The sequence below is a fragment of the Strix aluco genome, chromosome 3, assembly GCF_031877795.1.
Source record: "Strix aluco isolate bStrAlu1 chromosome 3, bStrAlu1.hap1, whole genome shotgun sequence".
Lineage (NCBI taxonomy): Eukaryota > Metazoa > Chordata > Aves > Strigiformes > Strigidae > Strix > Strix aluco.
This window is the reverse complement of record NC_133933.1, coordinates 49,354,515-49,367,563: the sequence shown is the minus strand read 5'-3', so window position 1 is coordinate 49,367,563 and position 13,049 is coordinate 49,354,515. Positions and strand designations below refer to the sequence as shown.

General features: G+C 35.5%; 1 protein-coding gene across 10 annotated transcripts in view; it reads right to left on the bottom strand.

Moving 5' to 3' along the window:
• Positions 1 to 13,049, bottom strand: part of SIPA1L2 (signal induced proliferation associated 1 like 2) — a 151,048-nt gene that overhangs the window by 35,739 nt on the left and 102,260 nt on the right. For all 10 annotated transcript variants that reach the window (XM_074818465.1, XM_074818464.1, XM_074818466.1 and 7 more), the window contains one exon: positions 1,354 to 1,611. In XM_074818465.1, the coding sequence (XP_074674566.1) occupies positions 1,354 to 1,611 (258 nt within the window). The remainder of the gene's footprint in view (positions 1 to 1,353; positions 1,612 to 13,049) is intronic.

Genomic DNA, 13,049 nt, shown 5'->3' with positions numbered 1-13,049 from the left:
CTTCATGGCAAGAGATTGCCTCTGTCTTAGCATTTTTTCACATGCTTCACTGAGTGTTAGGAAAAGCGTAACTTATCTTTGTGAAGTTTTTTGGAAATGAGTTGTATGTCAGAAAACTTTCAATTTTTTTTCTGTATAGGCATACAATAAGCTTAATAAAGCTCCATAAATCCTGAAGTATTTCTAGACATTTGATACATTGTCTCCTTACACTAGATGTTACCGAGAATTTCAGCAACAAGACATTAGGAAAAGCTTAAGTGCTATTACGGTATATACACGTTTACAGAAATGCACCTCTCCTTTTTTCAGGGGGTGAGGAGGGCAGTAGGGGAGAAGGAGAATACAATGATCAAATGGTCATAAATGGGAGTCTGCCTTCCCCAGACCATGATATAGACATATTTTCAAATATGTACTATTACCTGTATATATTTCAAACAATGTAAAAAGTCACTAATTCTTTTCTACTGAATAAGATAGATACTGTAGCAATAGTGGTATTTCATGATTTCATCCACAATTTTTTTAAGCTATTTAAGACTAGTATTTTAGATTTTCATATCAATTAGATAGTTTCAACATGCAGTGGTATTTAACTTGGAAATTAGACCTACATCACCCCATGAAAAAAGGGCATAAGCAGAAATAATTGAAACAATAAAGGACAGAGAGTTCTGCTCAAGACACATGGCCTTCCTAAATAATTAAAAGTTCAAATGTATGTACAAATTTTTAACTTTAAAAATAAATTTTTATCTTAAGAAGAATTATGATTAAATTAGAACAGAGCTAACATTTAAGGATACCAGCCCATCATCTAAGAGGTGTTACATATTCAAATCACAAGCTCTGCTTTGTTTAATTAAATGCAAAGCCAAGCATAAGGACTGGTAACGAGTTACAGAACCCTTTGAAACTATGCCAAAAGCTTGGTAATGAGATTAAATAATTCATTTTTAAAGGGATGAGTTCATTTTATTTACACTCATTATTTGTTTAAATAGGGTCCCAAAAGGTGGGCGACAGGACACTGTTTAGATCAAAAATTCACAAGTCAGTTTCCCACTGATTTGATTCCCATTGATTTGGGACTAAAGGGAAAGGTTAGCTGTCCTCAGCAGTGGGATCCTCAGTACAGTCCACTTCCATCACAAACAACAAAAGTCACTTGTTTCTAGTAGGGAACTGTGCTTACTGAATGCTTTTTAACAGAGCCTCAGAATTCAAATTACTGTCAAAACTCAACAAAACAGGGTTTAAAAAATAAGTATACCAAAGTTCTAGGAAGCAGAGATATCAAAAGTAAGGCACATTAGGAAAATGACAGGCATTAAACAGAGAGTATATTACCTTGCACCATCTGGCAGTTTTCTATCAAAGGAAGTGCTGCGAGGAATGGCTGTCTGAGCCTGCTGGAGAAGCTGCTGGCACTGCAGTCTGTCAGATGTTCCTAGGATTGGAGAGGCACGAGAGAGAGGCTGCCCAGCGGGAGTCGGCACCCGATGCCAAGTAGTATTCCTTCTGAAAGGGGTTTTATACTCACATGGGGTGCCTTCACTGTCAAGTTTGTATTCCACCATGGGTATACGACAAAGTTCTGAACAACCCCTGCAGGACAAATAAAAGTGCTGATCAGTCTCACTGGAGGGAACAGAAAAAGAAACCTTGCATTCTACAGTCAGAAGTACATGCATGTGTTTCTTCCAGGTGCACAAAGGTGTTCATATATCATCATACAGCTCTTCGAACATTTCAAAACTATCATGCCAACCAGGTAGGAAACATTCAAATTAAAGGATTTGCTCTCATGTGCTCAAAGGATTTTGAACTCTCTCCTTGCCCTTCAAAAAGGAGAAAATACTAAGCTTTTATAAATTAATCTGCACCTTGAATTTTACATAATAAAACCTAGTAGAAACAAAGCATTCAAAAGTCATAAAAAACCATAAAGTTCTTCTATAACAACTTTATTTCTTTAAATTTAATAAATACATAAAATATTAATAAAAAATTTACATATCCAAGATTACAAAACATGTTTGTGGCTTTGCAGCAAACTAAATATTTCTTGGTCGTACCGAGAACTTTACTTTAGAATCCCACCTTGTCCCCACCAAGTTACATAGCATATACACTGTGATGCAAATGATTACATGGCATCTAAATATTTTTCCATTTGCTTTCAAAGTATATGTTATAATGTCTCTCTTCCTGGGGGGCTTTATGCCTGGAAGAAAAATAGGGAAGTGGAAGGAAGTGACAAATCAGAAACAGTCTGGCTTACAACCTCTGCTTGAAGCCTCCAGTTAAATACTAATAGTATTCCCAGAAAGTGTAAGCTCAGATAAAAGTAGTGACAGTGTTCCCTGAAAGATCAGTCTGCCTGTGGGATATTTGCTGTAGAGTCAGGCTGGACTTGAATTAAGGATTACTGTTTCAGAAATTAGTTAAACAGAAGCTTCACACCCTCTTTAAGCCAACACTGATTATCACTGCAGATATTTTATATTCTCACATACTGTCTCCATTCTGATAGGCAGTGCATACTAATTTAACATCTATAAAGAAAACACCCTAAATAATTCTAATGCACTGCATTAAGTAAGAAATAGTGAAAACTTGCTTCTGTCTCAACTACAATTTTGCTCTATCCCTTGAGCTGAGTCTTGATTGAGCTTTGCTTTTGTTGAAAACTCAACATTCCCCATTTCCAACTGAAGTCACCTAGAGAAAGTGCTACAGAGTGTATGCAAAGCGTTTACAGACTTAATCCTGAAAATGTTTTGACACAAATAGCTTAACACAAATGTTCAGTTCAAATAAATTGTACAGATTCTCATACATTCAATTACTGTGCGCTAAAGCTTCTGAACCATACCCCAAAAGAACATTTTTATTGGTAGTGTTCTAGTAAGCTGATTAAAAAAAAAATAAATAAAAATGCTAACTATGTTACTCAAGGCTGTTGCAGAGAACCTGCGTGTGCAACTGTAGCAGTTACATTCTAGATACTTTGTATATGTACAGTCTGATCCAGCCAGATGCTTCAGGCCGTTGAGTTTTGTGGTACTAAATAGGCAAACATTTTATCCTGTTGCATTAAATCTCAGTCTCTGCTGGCACTCAAACATACAAAAAAGGTAAAGAAAGAACTATAAACTATAGAGGATAAAGCACTGAGAGTGGATATTAGCAGCAGTGTAGGGTAGAAGACACCATGATGAAGATGAGCTGAAGAGGGGTCACTAGAATGCTCCAAAACAGAACTCAGAATTCCTGGTTTTTTCAAGGTTATTCTTTGATCAGAAATATCAGTATTAAATGCACCAGTAAAATCTGACATGTATAAACTCTGCTGACAAATTACAGCTGGACATGCTGGAAAGCATCAGAGAATTTCACAATAATGACTTTCTAGTTTTAGCTTCCCTATGGAGGTAAGACCACCTTGATAGTCTCCTCCCACAAAGAAGGAATGGAGCTACAGAGAAACCAATGTTATAAAATTATCAATTAATCTCAGAAGGTCAATTTGCTATATCTGTAGCCTTCCTCCCACTCTGAAAATGCCACAGTTATTCAGACCACCACTTCAAACCACCTCAGTTCATGGATCTATTTTTTAAAATTGTTTCACACTTTTGAAAATCACAAAACACATGTTGGGCTCTTAGAATGATGAATGCCATGGAAATGCCAAGTTAAGCAAATTGTATAGGATTGTGCAAACATTTCTACTGCTGAAGCATACATAGAATACATTTCTCCAGTGCAATATTCAACTGCGTGTATCCCAAGACCATTCTCCTCTTCATAAAGTTCCCTGCCTCATTCACTGCCTGCAACAAATAAGACCAAGGTGTAGGAGACAACAGCCTCCAGCAACACAACCCTAACTCATTTCCATGTTACATGAATATAGAAAGTTTTCAAAGGCAAAATCAACCTAAGATTGATTATTCAATTAAAGACTTTCATAAAGCTTTATATACAAAACAAACAGAACAAAGAATGCACTGATGACACAGCAAGGTTAATATTAGCTTAGTGCACTGCATAATTTTTCATGTGGCCGTATATACACAGTTTGTCATTATTTGACTAGGAAGTTGAACAATTATGTAGGCTACAATTCAATCATCCTTCTGCTGATTTCTTAGTATTGTTTCCCGCCCTTCTTCATTTCGAGAGACCTTAAGTGTTAGAAACAAACCACCACCTCCCCAACTTTTATCATTAAGATATTGATTTCACATTTTGTCTTGGTAATTGAGAAAGTGATAGCATGTAATTGTCATTGTATCCCTTATTAGATACCCCCCATAAAGTACTTTAAGTGATGTAAAAATAGCCATGGGTTTTGAAGGTAAAAGGGATTGTTACCACTATTTAGTTTGATTCAGCTTGCTAGCTGAATAACTGAAGCATGATATAAAAATAGCAAACAAAAAGCTTTCCTGCAAAGAGTAAGAATTTAAAATTTTGTAAAATTTTGTGTTTGCTTGCATCATGAAAATGTATTCCTCTGACAAATGAAAAAATTATTCAGAACATTGACCCTGCAAACAAAGGCTTACAAAACAACCCTATTTCAAATCACTATAAAAATCTAACAATGTTACTTTTAAATTCAAAACAGAGCCCCAACATAACTGTTGTAACTGGTGCCCCCCAAAATTCCATGGTTAAAATTGAACTATTTCATATGGCTTCATTTGTCACACAGACTTTAATTTAAAAGTGTCAAACCAATCAGTTCAACATTCATATGAAAAATTATGCTTGATTGCTCCACAAGCACCGCTCCACTAAAGAACAGATACTGCAGTATACTGAGATATGTAAAGTCATAATTGTAGCTACCTCCCATATCAGAAACAAAGAGAATCAATTACTTCATGCCTGCAATCCGGTAAGGATCCCCAACCCTGCCACGGGTCAAACTGCAAGTTATTTTGCATGAAAAAAAACACAAAATCAAATGCAATTTCCTATTAAATATTTAATTTGACCATTATCGAACTTCTATTTATAATATTGTTACTTATTCCACTAAATGAAGTATATACTTTGGCACTTGTATTGAATGACAGTTTTTAATTCTCTTTTTAATTTTAAATTTTTTAAAAATTCACTTTAAAGAATATGTAAAGACAAATCTATATTTTATGGTCTTAGAAAGATATTTATATTTATGTTAAACAAGTAGAGAAATGTCTTTTCCAATTATATTTGATATAATATTTTGAAAAACAGACTCATGTTATTTATCAAGCAAGCATGACCAAGTCTTAACCACACATCAAAAATGACAGCACTTCGTGTCCTTCACTGTAGTTTGGTACTAATTAAATCAATCCTTCAACATAAAGCACAGACTCCTACTAATATCTTTGGTTCAAGAGCCATATTATCCTATTAAAAATCTAGTTAATAAAACCTACTCTGCAATTACACAGAACATGACTCTACGATACCGCTAGAAGGTCATGACTGCATATTAAAATTTAAAAGTCCACTACAGAAATCTGCAATATTCAAATGTTATTGCAAGGAGCATTATGTTCTGAAACAATTATCAAGCAGTCCACTAAATTTTTCAAACTATATTAACCAAACATTTCAACATTAATTTAAGATTCTATATAAAGGTTTTGTAAAAGGCTTTGTGAAGGGCCTATATCAGGCAAGGATGCTAGTTAAAAAAGGTAAATGTTCATCTCCATGAAAAAGTTAGAAGCTTTCATATACTATGATCAGCAGTTTGGCACCTTGATAACAACACCAAAGCCTTCTCTTCTGTTATATCCTATCACTATCAGCTACTGGGTATGACTTCGCTATTTAGACCCCAACTACCTACAAATTTTATGCATCATGAATGATTTGTTAGGGTAATAACAGAACTAGAATAACCGGTCACAATTTAACTTAAGTTCAATGTATCACAAATCTGAACCACTAAGGGAGATGTAGGGACAGAAGAGTAATCATTGGTGTTCACCAGTTGTATTACACCAACAAATTATCTCTTACTATCACCATTTCAATTCAAAACATTTAATCTTGCTCAATGAGGAGTCTTCAACTGTATTTAGTAGTACAGTAAGTAGCTGCACTCTTTTAACTCAAATTGCATTTGAAAGTAATCACTTCTATTACAGTGCATGTTTGTTCTTACACTACCGCAGTTCCCACAAAGTGTTACTATGAGACTGAGGACTCATCATGCAATCTATTAAATCCACATAATAAAACGTTGATTAAATTCACATAATTGTTGGGACTAAACTGAAAAGCAGAATTCAGTAGCTTAGTTTTGCTTAGATTCACCGTGTAGTTAAATAAGACATACATACATCAATTACCCCTTCTCTGACACTCTGAAGCGCCTCCTGGAAGTACCTCCTCGACTGCACTGATTCCCTCTATCAACTACAGTGCAAGTCCAAGACTTTGGATAAGATTCAAATGGTCTAAGAGAACTTTGGCCAAAAAGTTAAGACAAAAATTCCAAGTTCTGACATCTCAGAAACAGTAGTCACACTTCATCCAAAAAGAAAGAGATGTCATTTGAAAAAGAGAAAATCAGTTTTACTTTAAAATAATTTCATAGCACAACAGATGTATGTGATTGCTTATGGCAACCTCAGATATGGCTGCTGCCCACTTTATCACTCCTGGTTTAAGGCGAGTGATAACTCTCTGTCAGTCCCTTCATAGAACTGAAGAGTTGAAGCTGACAATCCTTCCTTTATGAAGATATACTCATTGTCCTTCTGATCTTTGTTACTACTCAGTTTTAAACAGAATCTTTGCGTTGGTGACAATTTAGAGGCCTCCTAAAAGCCTCTACATCTGCACTGTTGTATGAAAAAGAGAAATACAGACAAGGTGTTGGATGAAAGGAGCAAGTCAGGAAATAAAAGAGGAGGAAAAAACCCAAAACCAACCAAGGTCTTTGGCTTACTTGTATATTCAGCAAGGCAGTAACAACCCCTGCAGTCTCTGCTGATGGAAACTAGGACACAAGCAGAGCAAGTCACATTTCCAAATCCCAGAGAACGGGAAAACAACTACATCAAAAGACAACAATTATGAGGAATAAAGGCTTGAGAAGCTATTGTCAAAGAAGGAAGAACCACTGGGAAAAATAGATAAATAGGAGAGATTTTTGTGACACTGAGGAGAAAAGCCTTCAGAATTCACCATAAGACTGCAAAATGAAGAAGAGCTCAAAAAACAATGGCGGGGATGTAAAGGTTCTATTATGCTCCAACTTAAGAAATGGAAATGAAGAGTAACAGACAGGACAAATGAAGTAGGGGGAAACACTACCAAATGGATATTTGTCTTTGAGCTCTAAAAGGACAGTTCAGAAAGAATCCTGATTTTGAAGTAGCCTTTAAGATACTGGAGAGACAAGATTAGCAATAAGACTGCACATGAGGAGATACAGGAAAACACAAATGATCCTCATCAAAGAAAACCAAGTCTGTTTTCCAGAGAGAGGTTATTGCAGTCTTCGCCCCTGGAGTTTTTGAATCCCTGAATGGATAAAGCCCTGAATAACCTGGCTTGACCTCATAGCTGACGCCGTTTTGAGCAGGAGGTTGAACCAAATAATCCCCTGCAGTCCTTTCCAACCTGAATTATCCTATGACTCTGTGATTCCAAAAGATCAATTCATTTGCACTTTTTGCAGAGATGCTGGACATTCCAACCCAGACATAACAAAAACAGATTCTAAAAAATGTTTTATATAATAGTAGGTATATATACCCAAAGTTATTTACAATGAATAACTTCTTTGCTGACTCAGAATTGCATAAGCAATATGCTAAGCTTCAAAATGCCAAAAAGATGTGGTTCTCTTGAGTTTTTTCAATCACACTGGACAATAGAGAGAAGGAAAAACAACAAAAAAAAAAGAAATAAAAAAGTCTGGAACTACTATTTACATCTCTGTATAGAGACAATCAGAGCTTTGCCTGGCATTTTTGTTTTTTTCTGCTTGACTGTAAAACTGTACACATAATAAACTCTAGCAGTTATAACTCCTGCTATGAGTTCATTCATAACTAAATGTAAGAAAAACTCAAAAACTTTTTACTTGGATGATAAATATGATAAGAATCAGAGAACTGTTTTCAACTTTGTACCTTTTTAGTTTATAGTTCTTTTGTTAGACTACTTCTGGGTGGAGAACATATGCTATATACATTGCTTAGGTCTTCCTTTGCTTTGATGCAAATCAAAATACAAAAAGATGCTCATACAATAAAGTTTCAGCTTCCCAAGGATTATAGCAATGCTGCATATTTAGCCTTATTCTCTTAGGTACAGTGAATTTAAGGAAAGATGTTAAAATGCAAATCGTATATACTGGCAAAGGCCAAGTTTACACATCCTTTTCTTTGAAAACTATATTGGGAAGAAAAAAAGCTCAAAATAATTTATAAAAAGTGACAGAAAACAATTTTTTTTAACAATAAAAAAGTCTTTTCCTTTTATGCAGAAGAAAATCATGATGTTTTGGTTAATTAGAGAAGAGACAAAGCACATGGTGCATGACATACTAAAGATGGGGAAGAGGGCAGCCCATACCTTATGTCTAAACTCTGTGGTTTGCTGGCACTGCCATCCTTTCAAAGGCAGCCGTGGCAGACCCTTCACAGTGAGGGGGAAAGGCAAGAGGTCTTATGTGACGACCTTCTGTTAGGACTTGCACTTAAAATGTAACAGCCTAGGTTAAAATCTCTAGTGCTAATCAGAGTTCTGACAGAGTTCGGTTTTGGCAAGAGTCTCCATCAGGCTATATCACAGTGTATATGTCTCATTCCTTGAATCTAATAATGTTATAAGAAGTACAGTAATTCTGACAGTAAAGAAAGTTAAGCATTTCCTATCATTTTATTCTTTGTTGGGTACAGAGGATTCACTTTTGCAAGTGATATAGCTTCCAAGTAATATATTTTCTTAGTGCTGGTTCTTTCAGTTGCCTCTAAAAAAATCATAATCTAGAGTTTTCAGGTACTTGCAGCTTTCTTAGGTTAGTAACAAGGGTGGTAATTAAAACCTTTGGTACATCCAAATTCTACTTTTACAACCAAAAGTTCAGTTTCAGGTTTTTCTGTTTTAATCCGCCTCAAGCGTTGTTAGTCTGGCAGTATCCTGCCAGCAATTCTAGACCTGACTTCTTTCTAGCTCAGAAGGCTTAATTAAAAAAAAAATTATTAAATAATCTGAAGGCCCTATGAACTATCCCACCACCTTATGGCAAATACCCTTGAGAGAAGATTTGAACTCCTCCACACACTAAACCCTTCCACTTCCTAGAAACATTTTTCCAAACATTCTATACTCTACTGGTTATCTGTTACTTAAATGATTGTGATCTTATTAGACAGTTGTGTTTCTAGGGCTTTTTTTAAGAGGAACGAGCATCAAGACTGGAAAATACAGAAAATTGTTACACCTATTTTGCCTGTAGAAAAGAGTTTGCAAAGTTCAAGAGAATAAAACAGCCTCAAAAGAAATGTAGTAGCACTTAATAATGGCCCAACAGGCAGTTTCAGTCATAGTTACTAAAATATTTCCATTTTCAAAATTACCTGCAACAGCAGAAAAAAAGTTGTTATTTGTTGACCAGCAGGTCGAAACTACCATTGCTGGATCTCTTACAGTGGTTGCACTTGAGCTTCTGTTTCTCATCCATCCCTGGAAATCTTGCTTAAAGTTTTGTTTGTTTTCTAAACTTTCCAGAAATTGTTTCTTAAGCAGTTTCTTTTTATATATAATGGTAGTTGACAGACACGTAAGTTTCAACGTAGTAAGCAAGCAAGATCCTAGCAGAATCTACAGTTAAAAATGGATTTAGAAATACTTGTATTCCTTGACTGGATTTGACTGATTAAGGATATAGTGTCCTTGAGCATTACTGTGACAACACCAGTGAAAGCAAATTAGAATGAACATCATTATTCTTCTGTCAAAATGTGTATAATTCTAGCTACTGCACTGCAGTATCAGGTAATAGTGACAACAGAAGAACAAATCAACAATTCTGAAGGGAAAGAAAAAGCATAGAAACAAATATGACACAAAGATACTTATTAAGATCTGAATACAGTGACCAGCATGTTTGTTCCAATACTGCTTTGTAATTTAAAGAATTTGTTTTAAATAGCAATTTCTTCTTTCTACCTCAATATCAGCCTGGTGCCATGCAAATAATTATGATTTCTCAATTTGTACATGACTATTTAATTGCTGGAGCAAACTGAAAACAGCATAAGCTTTGTCTCAAGTTCATGAATCTTACAGGATAGTAAATGAAAGGCCTTGTTCCATGATTGCTTTTGCATACACTGCTATCAAGACTATAGGTAGAAGGATCTACATTAAGTAATGGAATGCATGTATTGAGCAGAATTTTCCTCTGTAATTTCCTAATCACTCTGTAACATTCCTTTGTAAGCACCTTCAGCATTCCAAATAATTTATTTTCATGCTGAAATAAATTAATACAAGATAGCTTGCAGCAAAAAATAAATCCATTGTTAATAGTTCAGTGTTAATATTCTCACTGTATGCACACTTACACTTCATTGGTTTTCTTTTAAAATATAAAGGACTGACGGACTGAGGATGATTTGTGGATAAGCTAACAGAAAAAAAATCAAGTTAAGAACTTGATTAAAGATCACTTCAGCTGATATTTTTCCAAGGGACTGAGGCTGCTTCGGAAACACCCTTGCACACTTGAAACTCATTTTCATTTGAAGGGCATAATTCCCAAGACACTCCATGGCACTCATGTCCGATCTGTGTAAACTCACTTCAGAATTTGATCCCAGCAAGGAACCACTGCTAATAAGCAACCTAAAAAGAAACTCCTCATTGCTTCATACTCCTAAAGCCCAGCAGACAGAGCTAAGCAGAAACTACTCTTTCAAGCAGTGGAGATCAGTTAATTATCTTAATAAATGAAAGACAGGTATTAATAAAAAGATACATGGAGATTTTTCATGAAACTATGAATTTTTTTTGCTAAAACTATATTTATATTCTTGAAAATGTACCTCAACTATTAATGCAACTGATTCTTGCAGAAACAAAGGTGAATGTATTTTTCTATCTATCTATGCACTGTGGACAAAAACTTAGTGGTTGAACTTGAAATGACAGATTATGTCATTTAAAGTAAAAATGTTTTATAAACTACCAATATCTACTCTGAGAAATAAGGCTGAAATACAGAGGAAAAACAACCCAGCTGCCGGAAGATCATATGCTCTGTAGGATGCATCAAACTTTTCAGATACTTATTTCAGTCTCCAAATCAACTGCTCTACATACATCAGATAGACTGAAGTATCATTTCTTTGAACAAAATCTCCAAAACCAGCTGTGAATGAAAGAGATAATTATTGGAAGTGTACACGTGAAGCTTTCTCCTGCTTTTGAACCACCATTCTCCCAGACATGTGCAGCATGTGGATCAAGGACTGACTCCAACTTTGAAGGAAATATCTGTATGTCTGGTTTGAGTGTTATTTGATAATTATTAGGACTACTTGACGTAGAAAAGTTCTCTCTTGATGAGCTGGCACACCTGCCTTAACTGTTGCTCACAGATACATGTTGGAAACCACTCACAGAGACCTGATTCTGTCCTATATAGCCACACATGGATTCTCCAAGGACAGTGACATTTCTTGTCATCAAATGAAAGTGAAGTGGATTATAGTTCTCCAGATACTCCTGTTTTACATCCAAAACTACTGCCTGTAAATTTCTGGGTAAACCAGGTACCAGAGTACAAGAGAGACATGAATATACTGGACTTGCTACAAAGGGCTACAAAGATGATTAAGGGATCAGAGCATCTGAAACACAAGAAAAGGCTGAGAGCACTGGAATTGTTCAGCCTGGGAAAGAGAAGGCGCAGGAGGAATCTTGTCGATGTATATAAATACCCGATAGGGTGATGTGTAGAAAAGACAACAGGGTGAGACTCTTCAGATTTGTATACAGTGAAAGCACAGAAGGCAAGGTGAACAAATGGAAATACAGGAAATTCCATTTAAGTATACGTAAAAACATCTGTTACTGTAAGGATGATCGAACACTGGAACTGAAGTTGTGGAGTCTCCATCCTTGGAGATATTCAAACCCCAGTGAACGTGTCCTTGAGTGACCTTGCTTTGAACAATGGGATTGGACTCAACAATCTTCAGAGGTCTCTTGTCCCTTCCAACCTCAACTATTCTCTGTTTTTATGACTCTGCAAGATAAGACATTGCAGATGGCTGAGAGAAGCAACTGAGTAGGAGACAGGGAGATGGATTTGCACAAGTTTTAACTAGTAAGTAGCTGTGATAGACTATCTTCCTTCTCCAAACCTCTGGTAATTTATACCTTTCTGCCTTCTCCTCATTCCCCTGCTCATTAACATATTTTACAAACGATGTCATAGGTCATGTCTGACAACTGAAACTCTCAGACTTGTCACCTGATAAGTATATTGCTTTCTGTCTGCTCTGTTTAGATTATAAACATTTGGAAAAGGCAAGCTCAAAACTCTTTGGATATTAGATCCCTTTCAAGTTAGGCAATCAAAATCATTAATCATATTTTGCTGATGTAAAGGGGAAAATGAGGAGCTTTCTGTTTCAGGAAGAAATTGGTATTTGAGAGAAAGAGGCATTAATGACAATTTCTTTTTTTATACTAGAGATGAGGCTGAAAAGAACTTAAACATAAATGCTTTGGTGTTTTTCATATTTTAGAATAGAAACACAGTTTAAAAAAAAAATCATTTTCCTTAGTAATTAGTCACACAGTTTTAAAAATGCAAAAAATTTATAAACAAGAACAGCTTTTGCAGATTTTTCCCAGTTTGGTGGCACTCAGTTAAAACTCCTCCTACACATAGACTGAGTGCCATGTATCACACTGATTTGGGATTTTAACATTTTATTTCTAAAAATGTATCAAAGAAGATATAAACAATTCATACAGTATGTATTTTTCCATCATGA